Genomic DNA, 20,875 nt, shown 5'->3' with positions numbered 1-20,875 from the left:
AACAAATGCCAACAATGGTTGTCATGACAGCTGAGGTTGTTAAGAAACAACCACAACAAGTACATGGAGATTTGGTTGTTGTTGCAAACCTAAGATGTTAGGTGTGAGGGGAAAACCTCTTCTGGTTACATTGTTCCTTTTATGAATAACTTTTCCAACATAATTTCCAGTAAGCTTAAGTTAAAGAACATTTTAAAAGAACTCATGAGCTCATTTTGATGTTTTTTAATCCTTTCACGTGTAAGTGACAGAGCATTCCCATGTACTGAATTAAAGCGATGCGCTGCTTTATAAAAATTAAGCATCTTAATAGATTAGATCAAACTGTTATATTGCAAGTCTTGCAGCTCTCCACCTCAGGAAAAGGAAATGCCATCTATATCATGATAAGAGGAAGCTGTGGTATCTGCATTTAAAATGAGAAACAACACAGTAATGTTTTTTAAATTCCTTTTCATTATCTATTTCTTTTTTTCTTTTTTTTTTGTTACCTAACCAAAGATTTCCATTCGCCTCTGGTACAGGTAGTCCCTGACACGAGGACTTAGTATATATCATAACGAAGGTTCACAAACAAAAATGCTCCGGGCTTGTACTGCAGTTTTAAAGGAAGATGCCAGACTGGCTGCTAAACTAAGTGCTTCAGTAGACATGAGTGTGATGAAAATGCAGAGAGAAAAAATGCTGGTCATGCAAGTTCACTCTATTAGCATGAGAAAGAAAGAACAGAGGATTGCACAATATTTTGCACAATCTTTCTGGTTATCTATTATTTCAATGAATGAGTCTCAACATGACCATTCAAACTCCTAACAGTGATATGTTAACTAACTGACAAATGTTTAATTCATATTCTTGGGAAAGAAGGTGCAGCAAGAATGCAGACTGCAGAACGCACTAATCCGGTTCAGATCAGAGAGTGTAATGAGTTTCTGCGCACTGCGAATCAAACAACACCAGAATCGTGGAGAGAGAACGGGAGACGTCATGGAAAGAATGACGTCAGGTTAATTAGCCGCCGGGGAAGACTCGTCCGTGGCTGTGGGCGGAGCTAACCACGACAGCACGTGCTGAAGCGTGCCGTTTATTAGCTTAAAATAAGCAACGACGCGGAACAAGTTATTTTACATTTAACCGGTCTCAGGAACATCTTTATAAATTATGTTAATGCGCGCGGACGCTGAGCAGAAGGTGCGCCTAATGTGATTGACATCTCGTCTCAGCCAATGAGGATCATCCTGTATGTCAGTGCCCGTGCATCACATGTCTCAGGCGACGCGAGGGCTGTGGGAGGGATTTCTCTGCAGATTGGAGGAGCTAGATAGACGGCAGAGTGAGTCTGAGGGAGACCGAGAGAGTGAGGGGGATCTCAGAGGCACCGTTCGGAGAGCTTTGTGAGTGTATTTTCACCATTTCTCGCATGCATGCTTGTGGTATTGCTGCATTTGAAATGCACCATTTTTTTTTTGGCTTCCTCTCTGCTGTTTGTCTACATCCACCGTGCTTTCCGTTAGCCTGCGATATTATCAGCTAGCCAAATTGGCTAGGCAACTCCTGCTAGTTGGTAGCAGGCAAAGAAAGGGGCAAGAAGGCAACCAGGCTGCTGTGCATTTTTAACCCACACCTGCCTATTTTAACTGCAGGGGAGGGGTGTGTGGAAAATCAATGGGGTTTTAATATATCACACCATGTTGCGATGCTGGGATGATGTGTAGCGCACGCTGGAAAGTTGCTTTTGACGTATGAAGCTTCTGAAATGTGTTCGCCAGCGCGCGCCGCGTTTCTACAGATATGATCACGCGATACAGTGTTTATTTTCGAAATACTCCTGTTGAAATGTATACGTTGGAGCTTTAGCATCATTTAAAATGTTTAGATTTTGTGTTTTTCTTTTACTCGTTATCATAGACAGGGTGACCATAATGTTATTTTATCCGCCGTCAGTCGTTTAAAAAGGCTGCCGTTGTTACCGTTACCGAACCCTTGACTGTCAGTCGGGTCTCTGAGATTTATAGTGCTAACTCTCTATGATTTTCTTGGATTTAAAGCGATAATTACGCGAGCGTTGTGTCGTTTAATATTAGTTCGCTCTTATGAAATGCTGTCAAACGAGCCAAGTTGTTCGGCTAAGCGACCGTCTCTGTCCGTCGGACAGTCGGTGGCTTGTGACATTAGCCAGCTGGATATTTTTAGGGTTTTACCCGAAAATGCCCGTTTGAATTGCGGCGGAAAGTTGGAGAGCGTTTCAGTTTCGGCGAAAGATGTTATGTTGGTCTGGTGTCATTATTATTCTTAAAACAGTGCAGCTTTTTTGACAGGATGCCTTGAGTTGAGACCGCTAGCAGGCTAAAGCCAAAAGCGAGCTGTCAACTTGCCTTTAACGTTACCTGCTTGTCAGTTAAGTGTTTTAAAACAATCTTCGTTCAACCAACATTTAAAAGCTATTTCACTCATAAAATGTCAATTGGGTCATCATTTACTTGTTCCAAGCCTGTGTGACTTTCGATGTTGGTCAGAATGACAGCCGCAGCCACCATTCACTTTCATTGTATGGAAAAATGCGTTTGTCAGTTCCTGTCGGTTCTTACATTTATTTATTTGTGAGGAAAGTAAGGTGTGTAACAACATTAGAGTGAGTAAATTATTTTTTTCTGTTTGGGTGAACTGTCCCTTTAAGCTTGGCGCATTCGTGTCAACAGTTGTAGTATACAGTCCTAATTCCTCCTGTCATGTGTGACTGGGCATGGAGACTGGAACAAGCGCTGTGCGACACGTCAAATTTGCTAGGATCGTATTTGAAGGAGCAGATGTGCAAAACACAATGTACCCAACCTAATCGGCTGACTTATTGTGTCTACTGTCTGCCTAATGTGTTGAGATTGAATGTGGCACCTAGAATTTCTAGATAGACCCGGGTGTGAGTTTAAATAGCATGTCAGGTCTGTTGCTCCTTGGCGTACATCATTCTCTGCCGTATTGCTTCTTTTGCTTCTCAAGCTTTTCTAGTCTCTGATAATACCTCGCTGTATGACAGCAATGCTGAATTTGACCTTGAGTCTATTCAGTTTATTCAGCTTTCTCTAAATCGTGAGGGTGTATTTGTGCACTTTTTGGTCTACACAAATGCTTTGTGTATGCTGACTTTTGAGTCACTACTCAGGATCTACTCAGGATTTGTGGTGAACATATTAAGTCATTGATATAACAACAGTTGTGGTGCATAACAGAGACCAGCAAATACTGAGGATTTTGTTGCAATCCAGTATTCTTCAGAGCAAAATTGTCCACATTGTAACTGTAAAGCGTTAAACTGCCTCTGTTAAAAGAGACGAGTGTTTTATGATTTATTGCAGGATGGAAATATATTATTTCACTTCAGTAACGGTTTTATATTTTAATGATTTACCCTTAACATAAACTAACCTTTGACTGTCAAGTGAGCTTCGGAGGCCTTTGGACTGTTGTGTGCACGAGCATGGCCCAGTTGTATATCTATTGATTTAATATCTTCTTTTTTTTGACCTAGATATTAATATGCAATGAAATATTCTTATAAGTAAAGCTTTATAGTAGAATTGTTACTTCAGCTCTATGAGAAGCAGCTTGCATGCATTTGATGATTAGGATTAATCTTATTATCATGCGTATATTATTATTGTCATATTATAGTGTATATATTGTATTGATGGGTGTATGTTTTAATACACCCCCCCCATAATGACATCTCTTCACTGATGATGTGTTCATTAGCATGAGGGCGGGACAAACTGTCACTCGCATGAGATCGTGACAATGATCCAACTATCCCAAAGGATAAAATCAAGTCCCGCTCTACGTTTTTTTTTCTGCTTCAAGAAGCCTATTGAAAAGACTATTGCAACTTCCACTTCATTCTGACTTTAAGTTAAGAAAGGAGTTTTCTTAACAGATGTTGGAACGATGCATTGCTCTGTCATAGGGTCGTAACAGATTGATCGTAGTTGATCCGTACGGACCACGGTTCACGATTCACAGATTAATTGCAACGTTTAGGCTAACCATAATAGAGTGAAAGTTTATCATTTGCATGTATTTTTCTTGCCAGTTTGGACATTCAAGCGATTTTAAACCATTCAAGCACTAGAAGAGGCGAAAGAGAACTCAATTCGTTACTCGCACGCTAATATCTGTGCGCACAGCCGCACACACAGAGGAGCGAGAACAACAAATTGATTCCTTTTTCACATTTCCTTGCGTTTGAACGGACACATACACGCAAAATTGTTAAAATACCTATCTTGCAAGTGTTCTCGTAAACCCAGTCGGTTATGTCTAAAGTGAACGTAAACAGTTAAGGAAGAAAACGGATGTGTATCAGTACATTGGATCAGTGCATTAGCTCTTAAAGTGAAAGCAGCCTATAAATATCTGCAGCTATCTATACATCTAATATTTAATATAGCTATCTGTTCACTAATGCTAATCAAACAATACACAGCTTTAACAAAGATTAATCTATGTAATTTACACAGTGAACACGATAGTGCTATTTTAGCCTGTTTATTACATTTCTGTATGTCTGAATGCTACTGTTAGACCTTACGTTATTCGTAACTTTATTATATTGTATTTATCTATGCTTGTAATTACACTGTAAACCCTAATGATCAGAATAATTAACTGGTTTGAGTAGGGCAAGCTTAAACAAATTAGTTCAAACAAATTAACCTTTATGAGTACTCAGAACTTACTTTTTCTTTTGAGTTCATGAAACTGACAGATTGCATGAGGAGAAAAATGATGAATTAAGTGTTATTTTGTGTGGAAAGATATGTTAGTGCTTAATGTTCAGATATGTTGGGATTTATAGGGGTTTCTGTTGTTGCAGTTTTAGTGGTTACCATTGTGCTGAGGAGTAGAGCCTGTGGTTAGGTCGAGAATAGGCTGTGAAACTTCAGGACTACATATGTTGTATGTTGTTTAACTGTGTGTACATGCAAGTATATAGTAGTCTCTTTGTTAGTTATATTAGCACCGGCGTGCTTTTGGTTGTTAGAAGTTGACTGCACGAGACAATGTTAATATAATTCAATGGAATTGTAAGTCAGCCTCATCAATTTCAGTATACATACAATGAACATGCTTGCATAGTACAAAATTAAATTTAAAATTTCTACTAACTTAAAATATTTTATAGATTTTGGAATTAGGGTTTACAATGTACTCAATATCCAAAGTTAAGAGAAATTGGCACACAAGTACTACAAACTCAAAATCTAAAAGTTCTACTTAACTTGGAAATATCATGACTCAAACAAGTTGAAATTTTTGAGTTTTGCCAACTTATTCAGTTTTACAGTCTAGTATATTTGTTCTTATTTTATTACTGACTGTTCATTTGTCTTTAAAAATGTCTAAACTTTAACAGTTAGTAGTTTTTTTTTCTGTGGTATCGAAGTAAGCGTGCTTTAAGTAATAAATGGAAAGCAAAGTTACATTTGCCCCAACCCAAATTTATTTATTTTATTTTTTGCTGATCTGGAAAATGATCCTATCCGTGACTCAAAAACCGTAATATGATCCAAACCGTGAGTTTAGTGGTCCGCTGCACCACTACTCTGTAGTATATTGTTTTGTTTGATTTCAACACTGTAAAACCAAATTATATGATTATAGACATTTGTTGTACCTCCAGTAATGAGATCAAACTAAACAGTGTGGTCAAACAAAATGGGCATGGTTTTGCACAACGTATATATTACAAACTGTAACATTATATTAATTAAGTAAATGTGAATGTGTTCCATAATGACTAGAATGGAAAAAGGGTAACTTAGCCCCTCTCTCTAGTATTGTTTATGTAAGAGGCCACTGCCTTGGTGTCACATTAATCTGAGGTGACATTCAACCCCTCATAAGCTATTATAAACAGCTAAAAATAGAGTGTTGTGCTATAAAGTACATTTGAATAATGTTGCTATTTAATTACTGTATAGCATCATGCTTTATGCCTTAATCAGATGTTGATGACAGAGATAAAATGGCCATCTTAGGGGCAAATGTGTTTTCTGTCCTTAATCTAAATGAGGCCTGTAAATAAGAAAAATGTTCTATATTTTCTTTGACCTTAAAAGTTAAATTAGCAAATGAAGAATTGCTGTTCAGGATCTATTCTCATTTAAAATCAGATTTGCAATCACATTTATGTTTTGTTTCCATGGACTCAACTTGATGCTCCTTAAAAACAGTTAGTGAAATCCCTTTTTCCCCCAGTCAAGGAATGTGGAAGCAGTACTCTTTGACTGGTGCTTACAGGTGCTGTCTTTATAAAGTGTGCATCTAAATATAAACAGATTGTGTTTGGACAGAAACAGAACCTTTAGTCATGTCGGTCATGCCCTCATCCATTCACCAAGTGACATTCAATGAGTTAAGCAAATATAAGTTTTGAAGCCTCATCATGCCCATTATCCTGTCACGTCTAATGGTTTGCGTCATCTCTGATTTACTATGCAGTGTCAGACATGGTGGCAGGGATCGGAGCAAATGGATGGCTTGTGTGCTGTGAATGGCACCCATAACAATCAACTTAAAGGTTTCTGTTCTTCAAAATCTCTTCTTTAGTTAAGCTGTTTTAGGCCATGGTGAGAAAACGAAACCACTGAGCCTTTAAGTATTTTTAGTATTTTTCCCACTGCTCATGACAAAACAGAAAGAATTATTGTGGCCCTATGAAATCTTTTTTTTTTTTTTTTTTTTTTTTTTTTTTTTTTAATTTTAATAATCAAAATGGATGTCTCATTTAAATTCATAAAATTGAATAACAATTAATCATTTATAAATAACAATAGTGCGCTATGAAATGTTTTATTTTCTCAGAAATTCTGTGTTTTATGATTTAATACAATTTTAAATGACAGTCTTTTTGCATTATAATATATTCACAGACACTATCCATATTGCAATTTGAGTAAGTGTACAGTCTTTTGATTTATTCATCCAAATTTAGGCAAATTCCATGACATTTCGCATTGTACAGTAAATCCCATTTTTATGCCTGGATTCCACGTTCTGCATCACGGAAAACAGCGCCCTTGACATATGAAGAGTTTTATTTTTCAGTATGAAGGATTCATTTTGTTTAATGGGCTTTTTTTGGAGGTGTCATTCAGGTTCCTCTTGAGGAGTTGTTCTTTGTGTGGTTGAGTGGGTGGCAGGCTGCTGTGAGTTGGCAGGATCAGTGTCTGAGGGTATAGTAGAAGTGCCCAGTCGGTGGTGTGAAGTGGCCTTAGGTGCACTGAGCCATGTAGCATGAGTAAGGCGGGGCGTCTCTGCATTGTACCCTCCACATAGAAATGGCCTGACCCATTTCAGCAACAGCCAGCGAGGGGGATGGGCAGTCTGAGGCTGCTAAAAATACCCCATTACCGACAGCTCTACTGCAGAGGGATCCCTGGAATCGTTGTCCTTGACTAGCGTGAAGTTGGCTTGTACAGTGTAGGGTCTCCAATTGCCAACCAAGACCGAGAGGGTTTTCCTTAGGTTTTCTTGCAGCCTGCTTTCAAATGCACTGCATTTTGTAATTGGGGAGCTCTTAGATCGCACGTGAACCTGCCTATTTTTTTCACAGGTGCATAGATAAGTGTATAGTTTTTAGGGTGGATAGAATGTTGGCTAAATACATGAAATTACACAGTGCCGGATGTACTGTAAATGCCTGTTTCTTTGTGTGGATTGTCAGAAATCTCATAAAAGTATATGATAAGACCAGTAATTTAAGCATCATAAGGCAGTCCACCACAGGTGCAGGTCCAAAACCATCCTCTAGCTTTGTATGGCAAGGGTTAACATTACTGTTGCTCAACCATACTGTGCTAGCTGTTAGTTTGAAGATCCAATCACAATGATTTTCCACTGTTGTGACATGTGACCTGCTCTGCAACCTGAAACTGTCACGGCACAGCAAAGGTTTGGCACTTCCCTCATCGTGGCCATGCAGTCACTCATAGATGATAACTGGGAGAAAAAAAGAGGTCAACTGTACGGGACAGAGGTTATCTTTCTTGAAACCTGCACACATTCTGTTATTTACAATGTAACTTCTTTTTGAATTGTCATACTGTGATAATGAAATGTGTACCACGACTGCTTGAGATGACAGTCATTTCAGGAAGTTCTGTTTTTACCCATCATTGATTTTCACAGACACGTTTTATGACCAGTTGCTATTTCAAAAGGGAGGAACACAGTTAGCTGCTGTAGGGTGTTTCCCTTTTCACTTCCAGTTTTAATAAGAGATAAAACTGAGCTTGTTGACTGACGTACTTTAGACTTTATTTGCTAATTATGTGTTTTACTGTATTTATTTTTGGAACGTTTTTTTGTCGTAGCTTCATAAAAAGGTCAAGTTCAGAGTTTCTGCACCTGAGTGAGTAGTTTTAGCTAAAGATTTTTCTCTTAATTTGTCTGCAATGTTCATGACATTGGCTGTGAGAGAAGTTGATTGCCCAGCTGGTAGCCTGTTACAGAGCAGCATGCTGTTCCACATGCAGGTAAATCAAAACTACATGTTTTACCTCTGCTTACAAAACGAAAGCACTCTCAACAACACCATCTTCTCATCCTCATAGTTTGAATTTTCTCTCTGGTCCTCCTTAAACCTGTTCAGATCACCCCTACTGCTGATCTGGTTGGTAATTTCCTTTATTATATAATTCTAATAAAGTAATTTAATGAAATCTTCCTGATAAAGGCAAGGAGAGCAGAGGGTATGAATGGCCGCATGACAAGGGTGTTGGTTTGAGAGACAGGCTGTATGGTGCTCGGACAGACAATGTCTTGATTGTCTGCATTTTAGTTAGCCCTATTATCTTCTAAAATAGTCCCAAAGAAATTGTTCATTGAAAGTCCAGTGGGATTTATCTGTGAAGTCTGAGAGTGTGTTATTTTGTTTGAGGGCATGTTATAGATATGGAAGATTCTCTTTTGTTTGTGTACATGAAAATATGAAACATCATAGATGAACTTTGTCCAAGCATTCCAAGGTCTCATTGTGCTTATTTACACTTTGTCACTTCAAGTGCAGGAATTGCATTTACTTTTTGTGGTTTTGGCTTTTATTGCATTCAATGTATACATTTTATCAGGTTAAGCATTCCCTGGGAATTGAACCTATGACCATGCTCTCAAAAAAAGAATTATTGTGTTGTGCATTGACTGACTATATAATTAAATGTCATTCTGGTAATGAAATCTCTACATTAACATTTAATATACTGCTTTCAGTTGTGCTCTGTTTCCAAATTTAAAGCATTTTCATGTTGCTTAAAAAAGCCATGTATAATGTTTGGGGAAAAAAGACTTTTTTGTCTCTCACATAGTTAAGATGGCAGGTCAGTTCCCACGCTACTTCTCAAAAAAACCCACATAGTTCTGCCTGTAACAGTGGGTAGCATGTCACCTTGAAACTCAGCCAGTGAGTTCGTTCTTACTAATTCCAGGCCTGATGGAGAATTTTCTAAATTTAAGGTGTTTTGTGTTGAAATTAACGCACAAAATCTATCGTGCAGTTGGGTTTTGCATTTAGGAGTATTAATGTATAATAATTAATTTATAATAAAACAATCTTTTCTTTTTTTGCAGGTCCTTGGGCTGATTGTTTAAGGTTTTATTCACAATGAAAGCAACGCCACAGGCTGAGGGGAATGGCTTGTGAATTATCCCAGTCCTGCCACCTGCAGTCGGGCATCCTCCTCCTCCTCCTCTGAAGGACGTCAGTTGTTTATGGGAACTACTGGCATTGGTCTCCTGAGGATATAGCTCTCCTTTTGGGACGCCATTTTTCCACCCTTGCTGAGACGCGGTGTAGCCGGGAGACATGGCTAACAACTCATACAGCGGGGTGAAGAACTCTGTGGCCGAGCCCAATCACGATGGAGAGTTTGGCTGCTCGCTTAAAGAGCTGCGCTCTCTCATGGAACTGCGAGGGGCTGAAGGATTATACAAAATCCAGGAATCTTTTGGGGACGTTAATGGACTTTGCAGCAGACTGAAAACATCGCCCGTAGATGGTACATAATCACTATCTTGCTCTTACTTTGCTTTGCAGGAATCAAAATACAGTTCCAGGAGGAACACCCACTCTTTGGATGGTTTTAAACAGCACTGTTGCATCACACTCTAAACAAATAGATGTTAGTAATTGCAAGCAAGTCAGTTACACTTGAATGGCATCTTGCTGCATTTTAGTGCATCTGCAGTCTATTGGAAGGTTCGCTGCTGTTGTCCCATTGCTGCTGCTGCTGCTCGCTACATGAGCCAGGGCTCAGGCAGCACATGGACAGTATGCTGATATCTTACACAATGTCTAATTGAGATGTAGATCTTTTTTCTTTACTAAACAGCAAGACTAGACAGAGAATATCCTAAATATAGCCTGCATGCATGTCGGTGTGTTTGACATTTCAAATAAAAGTCCTTAATGTCAAACACAGATGCATTTACCATCCCGTCCGATATAGTTTGTGAGAATATGGCTACAGCAGGAATTTGACAGCTTTTTTATTGACTTTCTTTTGCTCAGTTTATTTATCCATTTATTTTCTCTAAGGCTACTGTTTTAATCTTTTTATAAAGCTAAATCACAAATGCTCTCTAAGGAGTATTTTAATTTTAACAGCAAAACACCTACTGTTAGGATGTGCTCAATTAACTTTGAGTTTATAACATTTACCAATAAGATTATTTTAGCAATATAACAGCATGCAAGTATTAAAAAAGCGCAAGCAATCTGTTGAAGCACCTGACACTCCACATGCAGCCATATGCTCATGACTTTCTTCGAAGCTTTTAATACCAAATCCTCCCATACTTTAGACAACTTGGGTCGTGAACTTGTTCCTCCCGGTAAAAAGTGCAAAATGACGTCATTGGCAGAAGTTATCTGTGCCACATCAAAGAAATCCAACTAATCGACAGTAAAATTCATTAATGATTTTTTTTTTTTTTGTCTTTTTGCGCTTCGCTGTCTCCGCTTACATTTTCTTTTTCTTTCTTTCATTGGAAGGGCTGTGTGAGCAGGTATATAGTCTTTATGGTAACATATAGAAAAGTGCAGAGTCAGTGTGCAGCCCACAGCTGCAGCTCCATTGGTTTATTACCTCTCTGTAGACATTAGGTTTAATCGCTGACCTGACCTTGATTGAACTCTTGGGGGAAGGGATTTTCAGTTTGATCCCAGATTAAAACGGCACCATGTCCATAGCAGTTCTCTGTAGGCTCTTTGAGACGCAGTTCTATCATGCTTGAACACGCTAGGGGTCGCAGATCAATATTTCATCATGTCATTTGGGAGCTTTTGCCAGTGTTTCCATGAGAATACTTCACTTGCCAAATTTGCATGCAGGCTTGATCAGCAGTAATGCGTTTTTTTATTTTTTTTTATTGAAAGTCAAAATATAGCACGTTCCTGATGGAGAGCTACAAAGCGGCAGTCTTAGTGACTAAGACTCTCGCATTTAGTTTTGCTCCTCCATTGAAGAAAATGTTGAAAATAGGGAATTATGGGTGCTTGCTGGGATGTTCTGTTTGGTGACAGTCCCAAGTTTCTATGATATTCTGGTATCCCTTTTTCATTGTAAATCTTTAGACTATTTTGGCCAATTTTATAGTCCAATCCAGTCACTTAGAAAAGTAATAGCATTTGAGGTATCATTCATGTCTGTACAACAAAATATTTCAGTATAAACAACAATAATAATAGTGATGCTTGCTTTAGTATTAGTGCTGCATGAGACTGGAAAAAAACTGACATTGCGATATTTAGTTTTTCTGCAATATATATTGCGATATGAAAAAATAACTCTCCAGATGACTTGAATAGCTCTATTTGGAAAGAATGAATCATTCTAGGATGATTGGGGTGATTTTGTAGGTGAGTGAATACGCATAGAAAATAATACAATTATAAGCATAGATAAATATATTAGAACAAAGATACAAATGAAATAGTGCTTTATATTTTTGAGAAGTCTAACAGTATTCAGGTACAAAAATTGAATAATCAAATGTAAAATAACACTGCATAGTCTTCACAGTATAAATTAAATTTAATTAATCTGTGTTAAAGCTACAAAAGTGATTTTTCTCTTTTGTCTTTTGTTGTTTAACATTTAATACACAGAAAGCAGTAGGAATATTAAGCTGCTGTCACTTTCTCAATTGTTTAGTTCACCTAAGCCAGGAGCAACTGTGTTTACGAGGATACTTGATGTTTTACGTACATTTTGACAATTTTTTTTTTTTTTTTGCATGTATGTGTCCGTTCAGGCACAAATAGATGCGGAAGAGAATGCCGTTTGGTGTTCATGTGCGTCTGCACGTTCAGAATTCAGTTCTTTTGTGTCTTTGTGCGTTCAAATGATTTCAAATCGCTTTAAACTAACAGGATCTAAAACACATGCAAATGGTAAACATTGTATGATGGTCAAATTTTGCAATTAATTTGAGAATCGCGTGATATCTGCTCCATGCAGATTAATGATCTCTATACTTGACATCACACATTCTGCAATGTGATTATCGGATGCACACATCACAATTTCGATGCTAAAATTATATATCATGCAGCCCTAATTAGTATTAATGTTGCTGCTAGGTCATAAACGATACCTAATCTGCATTAAATGTATCTGACACTTGGTATTATGAATAATATATTTGGCAGAGCAGCAAACTCTATCTTTCGGTCTTAATAATGAGGTAATTCTACATTCTGATATGCATGGCATGTTTGTATGTAGTGTCACCTGCTGCATCCTGCCCTCACAAGGTCTGACTTTTATTAGCAGGTGATGAAATACTGAGTGATTGAAACAAAGGCTTACTGTGCTGTCTGCAGTCCAAAGCTATACCTTTGTCATTTTGTCAGTGGAAACTATAGCGTCAGTGGAAATGTATATTTCGACTTCATGTCTCAAATAATGGGGTCACACTGATAACGTCGATATGACTTCTAAAAATGTGTGTTTTGTTTCCTGAATAGACTGTCTGAAATTTGGCCCATGCTGTGCCCGAGCTTTGTATACCATGTGAATTGTGCATTAGTCATAGAAGAATAGTCTGAGAATTTCCCCCTAGATATTCTATTCAGTGCCCGGACTGATAGAGGGCCCTGTCGCATAGCCATTCTCGCTACACGGCACACGGCTAACTGAGATCGGAGCCCCACAGCGATCCGCCAGTTTAGCTCTGCCCTGTTCCCTCTGCTTCACAATAGCACGCTGGCTGGCAGCCCTGCTGTTATGACACGTTTTACAGCTTAATCAGATCACTCAGCTTTGCCATAGGAAATTAAGCAGTCATTCAAGATTACAAGAGCTTTGACAATTGAAAAGGGATTTCTAATTAGTAAGTAGGCCATTTCTCAATTTCGTAGCAAAGCCACCACTAATCTTTCTACTTTTTCGATTTAACTAGTTACTTTTTACAGCTCTTTTGGCATCACTTTAAATTGTGACGTTCTTTTCATCTTATTCAAGTGAATACGTTTTATGCTAGCCCATTTGACTACCATTGAAAGGGTCCTCGAGTCTAATGTATTACACAATTCACATGTATAGACACAAGGGATTTCTGCTGCAAATTAAAGGCAAGGGCCGATGATTTGTTTTAACTAATGGGATTTTTAATTGAAAAGGGCTACTAGTATAATGACTCCCTTTAATGGGCCAGTAAGAGTTAAAAAAAAATTAATTTAAATTTGCTATTCACATTCTTTTTAAAGGACATAATACAAATATTTCTGAAGGATATCTCAGAAAAGACTTAACTGCTTAAATCAAGTGGAAGGTGATGTTTGTAAGGTATACAACCCGCCGCAAGCTTCATCCAGTACTCTTAATACTATATGACCCAGGCTTTGGCACTATCTTAAGTGTGTTAAAGGTAAAGTGTGTGTTTTCTAGCTTTTTCTTTTATCTTTCCTTATAAGCAAGAGATTTGTAGGTTGATTTCCATGAAAAGTGGATACTTCAAAACATTGCTCTGTTTGTTTGAGAATCCTAGCCAGACCGACACAGCAACATTGGCCCAAATGATAGCGGAAGTTGGAGACCGAATTGTCTAAATGCACATAAAAGACACATTTTGCATTTAAAGGGTTAGTTCACCAAAAATTAATTACTCACCCTCATGTTGTCCCAAACCTGTGAAACATTTGTTCATCTTCTGAACACAAATTAAGATATTTTTGATAAAATCCGAGAGCTCATAGACAGCAATTTTTTTTTTTTACCACTTTCAAGACCCAGAAAGATATTAAAGACATCGTTAAAATAGTCCATGTGACTGCAGTGGTTCAACCTTAATTTTATGAAGCGACTAGAATACTTTTTGCAAGCATACATTTAATCTCTTCCCTCTCAGTCTACTACGCTGTTTACATTGTAGACAGTGCAGTGATTCCAGGTTCTACGTCAGAACGCCGACGCTGTACACGTGAGCAGCACGACGCATGTGTGTGATGCTGACACAGGAGCTGGCCAATACTGAGTCGGTGTTCTGGTGTCGAACGTGGAAGTGCTGCACTGTGTCTACAACATAAACAGCGTAGGAGACTGACAGGGAAGAGAAAAAATTATTGAATAAAGTCGTTATTTTTGTTTTGTTTTTTTAGAATTTTATTCGCTTCATTACATTAAGGTTGAACCACTGTAGTCACATGGACTATTTTAACAATGTCTTTACTACCTTTCTTGGCCTTGAAAGTGGTAATTCATTTGCTGTCTATGGAGGGGTCCTTACGGGTTTGGAACGACTTGAGTGTGAGTAATAAATGACAGAAATTTTAATTTTGGGTGAACTAACCCTTTAAGTGCAGCTGCACCTGTCAGAAATATCCTTCTGTCTTGAGTGCTTACTATAGATGTTAGTAAAAAAAAAAAAAAAAAAAATGAAATATTGCATCTAAAATTTAACCAGCGTGGGAGATCACTAGAATGATGTGTTTGTGAGGTATACAAAGCCATCGCTCATAATTTGCTTTGTTGATGTCTGTATATTGAATGGGTTGATGAGCATAGTTATTTATTATTTAATGTTTTCTCTTGTCTTGTCTAGCTTGTTAAATATTTATTGAAAATTCTGTTAATAATTTACCCCGTTTCTTTCCTGAATTAACGCATTATAGATTAGCAAAACATTTGCTTCTCCATAGAGGCCCCTGTTTTTGTGGCTGTCAAGGTCTCAGGTGAAAATAGAAACTGACGTCAAGTGATTTGGTCTCCTTTGGGGAAAATGCAAAAACCTTGGAGTCTTCACAGCAATTAGCGCAAATGCTAGTTTTAGGTTTACAACACCTAAAACGTATTAGTACTTCCAGCAATCACAGCGCTACTTCTACGCTCAATAGCATGCAAATGAATAATTAGCTGTCTAAATGCCCATGTTTTGATGGTCTTAGTATTGTTTTGTTTTTTCTTGTTTAATCTTCGCCTCCGTGATGCTTCAGACTAGCTGTCTGCATGATCTGGAGTGAGAGTGGAATTGGGATGTGTACTGCAGCATAAATGCATTTTTGACAGAGGCGTAAGACCTGACTCATCTGCTCCTTAGCCCACTCTCCAAGCAGGAAGAGAGAATGTAATCCTCAGCCTCAATTTCCACACTACACAAACCTGGATTTAATGCACTGGCGTTGAAGCAGGCAGAAGTTTTCAGCAGTTTGCTGCCATCATCAAGAAGTATTGATTACCATAGCAAACATTTTTAGTTTGTTTCCTTTTTGGTTTCTCTTTCTCTTTGGCTTCTCTTTCTTTTAAGTGATTTTCAGAATATATGTATACATTTCATTGCTAAAGTCATCTGAAATCCTATTTAAAGTTCATTCCCTCTGTTTAGTCAAAATGCACCAGTGTTGCATGACATTGACCCCAACAAAACGTATTTTTTATTACAATCACAAAGATCGTAACATTCAGATTGTTCCGTGAAATAGTTTCCACTAAAATAGCTCAAAATGGCTTAAGACAAAGAAATGCCAAGTAACAAATTGAATTAAACATGAAATACAAAGACTTAAATCACATTCTCCTGTAAAACATGCTCTCAATAATCTTACAACTTCGAAAAATATTTTTTTTTACTGTATTGGTTGAACATGGTGCTAGCATCGAGAAATTAGTCAACATATTTTCATTTACATTTATGCATTTGGCAGATGCTTTTATCCATATTGACTTGCATTGCATTCAAGGTATACATGATTTTATCAGTTCATGCCTTCTTTGGGAATCAAACCAATGACCTCTACTATTTGAGCTACAGGAATTCTCATGTATACCTTAAATTCTGTGTAAGTTGCTTATCATCGGTCAAATGAATTCATTAATGCAAATGTCGCAGACTCTATAGTCATCCAGACAAAAAGCTCTTTGGTTTTGTAGTCAAAAGCTGAGTGTAATCCAGTAGCACAAATGTGCTTTTGAGACACTGAGTGTTAATATGCGGTGAAACCTTTAGCTCAATGGGAGACAGCAAGAGCCAAGCGGCTCTATGGCTTTGCTGAGTAATGTGGAGGATGTTGTCATGACAATAGGCTCTGCTGACCAGGCTACTCTCTGGTCTGGCAGGCAAACCATCCTGTTCAGTCACACATACACATTCATTTTGACGCCCAGACACTAGATGCATAAACACACACACTCATGCATGCTTTTTGTCCGCATGGCTCATTCACCACATCTAGACGTGCTTTCTTTGTCTCTTAACATGTGATGAGTGTGAGTGAACTGAATGCACACACCTTGACTTCTTTGAATACCTGCTTTGAATATAGAGAGTTATTCAAATAGGCAAACCAGAGGATTGCTGTTAAACCAGTGCATTTGAATGATTCCTGTGAATGAGTGTACGATGAACCCAACATTTGTTTTTGTACTGTTAGTTTTGGCATTGGGCCTGGATTAACTAAGTTTTCACACCCAGGAAATGTTCAGGATCTTGTGTCAAAATCCCCACACGCTTTACTGCTGTACGACCAGTATTAATGGATTTGCTAATAGCTCCTAATCGATGAAATACAAAAGAGTGTAAGCCTGTTTTGTAAATGTATTTTTTTTTTTCTAACAAAGATTTTAGCCTGGACATGAACAGACATGGCTAAAATTGTTACCTGTTCTGTCAGACATCCATAGAAACATTAGTAGAATAATGCAATATAGTTGTTCTACTGGCGTTCAAAAGTTTTGGGTCAGCAAGATTTGAAAGAAATTAATATTTTTATTCAGCAAGGATGCATTAAATTGGTCAAAAGTGACAGTAAAGACATTTTATAATGTTACAAAAGATATCTATTTAAATGAATGCTGTTCTTTTGAACTTTCTATTCATCAATGAATCCTGAAAAAATTGTAACACTGTTTCCAAAAAAATATTAAGCAGCACAACTGTTTTCAGCACTGATAATAAATGTTTCTTGAGAAAACTTATTAGAATTAGAATGATTTCTATAGGATCATGTGACACTGAATACTAGAGTAATACATTTACATTCTAAAATGTATTCAAACAGGAAACAGTTATTTTAAGTTGTAATATACTCTTCTCTGTGACCTTTTGGTCTTATTCCGAAAGACTTTATCTCTAAGCTACGGTCGCTGACCCACAGGCCTTTTCTTCCTCACTAATCCTGACTTTCATAGAAACTCATTAAGTATCGTATGCTGCTATATAAGAAGGGCTGTGTTCTGTGTTTACTTGAATTACTAATTTTGTGTTTCTTTCTCATTCTTTTTCTTCCAGGATTAAGTGGGCAGCCCTTAGATATTGATAAAAGAAAAGAAGCATTTGGACAGAACTTTATACCTCCGAAAAAGCCAAAAACCTTTCTTCAGTTAGTATGGGAAGCATTACAAGACGTAACATTGATTATTTTGGAAGTGGCAGCAATAGTTTCTTTAGGCCTTTCTTTTTATAAACCTCCGGATTCAGAAAGTAAAAGTAAGTAACCTATTTATTTCTTTCTGCTTTATTTATAGCTTATCATCTCAATTTCAGGCTGTTCTGAGCTGAGTTTTATTGTGTCTGTGCGTGTGCAGATTGCGGGAAGGCAGCGGGTGGAGTAGAGGATGAAGGAGAATCTGAGGCTGGATGGATAGAAGGAGCAGCGATCCTCCTGTCTGTTATTTGCGTGGTGCTCGTAACAGCATTTAATGACTGGAGCAAGGAGAAACAGTTTCGTGGCTTACAGAGCCGCATAGAACAAGAGCAAAAGTTTACGGTGGTTCGGGGAGGGCAAGTCATTCCGATCCCTGTGGCCGAGATTGTCGTCGGGGACATTGCACAAATTAAATATGGTAAGCTGACATTAATTTGCTGAGATCTCTCATTTCCTTTTTAGAGGGAAGTCAAAAGTGCCAGTATAACATTTAAAAAATGTGACTCTACCAGTCAAAATTCCATTGGTGTGGAGTGATTATTACCTTTTCCTGTATAGTTGAAATAAATAAAAAAAACTGCCGACAGAAATGAACACTATGGTGATGGAATGCCTTCTTTGTCAGGTGACCTCCTGCCTGCTGATGGCGTTCTCATCCAGGGCAATGACCTCAAAATAGATGAGAGCTCCTTAACCGGAGAGTCTGACCATGTGAAGAAATCGTTGGAGAAAGATCCTTTGCTGCTGTCAGGTGGGACATGAAGATACAATCCACAGCGACTTCAACAGATCATTAGTGTTAATGTAAAACAAACTTTTTTTCTTTCTTTTGTTTTAGCATTTAGCATTAGAATTTTTATCATTTTCTGTTGAGTCCTGTCAATCCTCTACCCAAAACTCAAGTCAAACCAAATTAATGACCAGCTTGGGAGTTCAGATGTTGGCTATGTAGGACCTGCTCCCTCTCAGCAGGGCTATTGCACATCTTCAGCTAATCCCATTTTATGAAAGCTAGCTGATCCTCTGATAGAATGACATTGCTGTCTGCCATCCCAGAGGAGATGAAGGGGGATTTGTGAGCCTGAGTGGGCACTCCTCCAGCAGAGATTGCGTTAGCACGCTGAGTCTACCCTAGCAGAAACCGCTCCCTGACATTTTTTTTATAGACCCCCTCCTCAAGCCTAAATAATTGCAGAGGGCTGCATTCAAAGCCAAAATGGGGGGCAGAAAAATGGCCAGTCATTTCCGTTTTTTTTAAAGCACATTGAGAAAATGCCATCAACTATTGCTCATAGAGCCTAATAAAAAATCAGAAGACCTTCCTGTTTGGGTTTTTATTCTGTTTTAGAGTGCTAAAAATGGTTCCCTTCTCACCAAATGAGAGTAGTGTTGTCAAAAGTACTCATGAAGAGCGTCATTGATGTCTATTTACAACATGTTTTTGAAGCGTTGATGATTGTAGCCAATCACAGACATATCTGATGAGCGCGTGAACACAATCAGAGATGTTTACGAATCCGCTCAACAGCGCTCAAAGTATCACATTTTTAAAATTTCAGTGTCAACTTGGTACCGAAGTCGGTACTTTTGACCACACTAAATGAGACTGAGCCCAAAATTTTCAGGATTTGCATCCAAATTTTCAAGAGCAAGTTCTGTGTGGACTAAACTCTGAATAACTAGTTGTCATAAAGCTGAGCTGTGTGTCATCTGATGGTTTGTCATATATTTAGTCTTTCACATATTTGTTTTCTGGACCATTACCAGAACACAAAAATGAACCGCATGGCCCTCTGACCCTTATTCACCTCATCCTCCTCTGTGCAGGTACTCATGTCATGGAAGGTTCTGGAAAAATGGTGGTCACTGCTGTCGGAGTCAATTCCCAAACTGGAATCATCTTCACATTATTGGGGGCGGCAGAAGATGACGAGGATGAGGAGGAGGAGAAGAAGAAAAAGGAAAAAGAGAAAAAGAAAGAGAAGAAAAGTAAGTTGTCTGTATTATTTGGTGTCTTTTTAAGGCTCCGATATACTCACGGCAAAGTTATTTTTCGTTCTTCGCTTAGGGGTAAAGCGAAGTTCAAAATGTGTGACCAGCGATATACTGTTAGTGAACATCCGACGCCTACCCATGCTCCTGAGAACGACGTTTAGATGAATATAAATAAATAAACGCACAACAAAATTAAGAAAACAAGCTTTTTTTTTTTTTTTAATTAAGCATAAGAAAAGCATCTGATCATAGCAACGTGGATATGTTTGCATGAGCTTTACAATTCAGCACACAAGTAGTCACGTCACTTTTATTTATATAGCACTTTATACAATAGATTACTCAAAATCAAGCAGCTTTACCATATTAAATATGAAAAACAGTGTCAGTGTCTTATTTTTTCAGAAGTACAACTTCATTTTATACTATAAAGCTGCTCTCCAGTGTGTTCATATTTTCAGTCGCTGACATCTGACCTCGACAGACTGAATCGGAGGAATGAACCAGAAAAGATTTCCATGTGAAAGAAGGCGGAGCCTCTGCACAAACCTACCTATTACGTAATTGCCACAGACCAATGGTAGTACAAAGGTGTTTACCAGCCATAGGATGCTGTTTCAAACTCCCAAAACGAACTTTGTTTTGACCTGATTTTGTTCGAAATGACGTCCCATCAGTTCGTTCTTCGATTTCGCTTGAAGTATATCGGGGCCTTTAGTCTGCCTCAGAAACTAAAATAGACGAACCAGTGGCCTTTTCAGTCTGTAGCTACTGTGTCTGCAGAGAGATGAATTGAATAGGCTATGTGCGTGTGTGTGTGTGTTCCTGCGTTCATGAAAATGTGCTTTTGTCTATCTCAGAAAAGAGTTGTTTTTTATTTTATTTTTTTTATTAAATTTAGCAGTTTTTTCCTCTCTGGTATAAAATGTCTGAAGCAGTGACTCATAGAAAAGTGTAACGATTTCT

General features: G+C 38.1%; 1 protein-coding gene across 6 annotated transcripts in view; it reads left to right on the top strand.

Moving 5' to 3' along the window:
- Positions 1-1,165: 1,165 nt before the first annotated feature.
- Positions 1,166-20,875, top strand: part of atp2b1a (ATPase plasma membrane Ca2+ transporting 1a) — a 34,793-nt gene continuing 15,083 nt past the window's right edge. For 2 of the 6 annotated variants that reach the window (XM_048156907.1, XM_048156910.1), the window contains exons 1-6: positions 1,166-1,394; positions 9,622-10,049; positions 17,779-17,976; positions 18,075-18,332; positions 18,540-18,665; positions 19,742-19,903. In XM_048156907.1, coding sequence (XP_048012864.1) covers positions 9,857-10,049; positions 17,779-17,976; positions 18,075-18,332; positions 18,540-18,665; positions 19,742-19,903 — 937 coding nt within the window. In that variant the 5' untranslated portion in view covers positions 1,166-1,394; positions 9,622-9,856. Of the gene's footprint in view, positions 1,395-6,966; positions 8,532-9,621; positions 10,050-17,778; positions 17,977-18,074; positions 18,333-18,539; positions 18,666-19,741; positions 19,904-20,875 lie in introns of those variants that run through there. The other 4 variants (XM_048156909.1, XM_048156908.1, XM_048156905.1 and 1 more) reach the window with 3 other exon arrangements.

Source organism: Megalobrama amblycephala, linkage group LG14 (genome assembly GCF_018812025.1).
Source record: "Megalobrama amblycephala isolate DHTTF-2021 linkage group LG14, ASM1881202v1, whole genome shotgun sequence".
In the NCBI taxonomy this organism is placed as follows: Eukaryota; Metazoa; Chordata; class Actinopteri; order Cypriniformes; family Xenocyprididae; genus Megalobrama; species Megalobrama amblycephala.
Note: the sequence above shows the minus strand (reverse complement) of the source record. Positions and strands in the feature narration are given on the sequence as shown.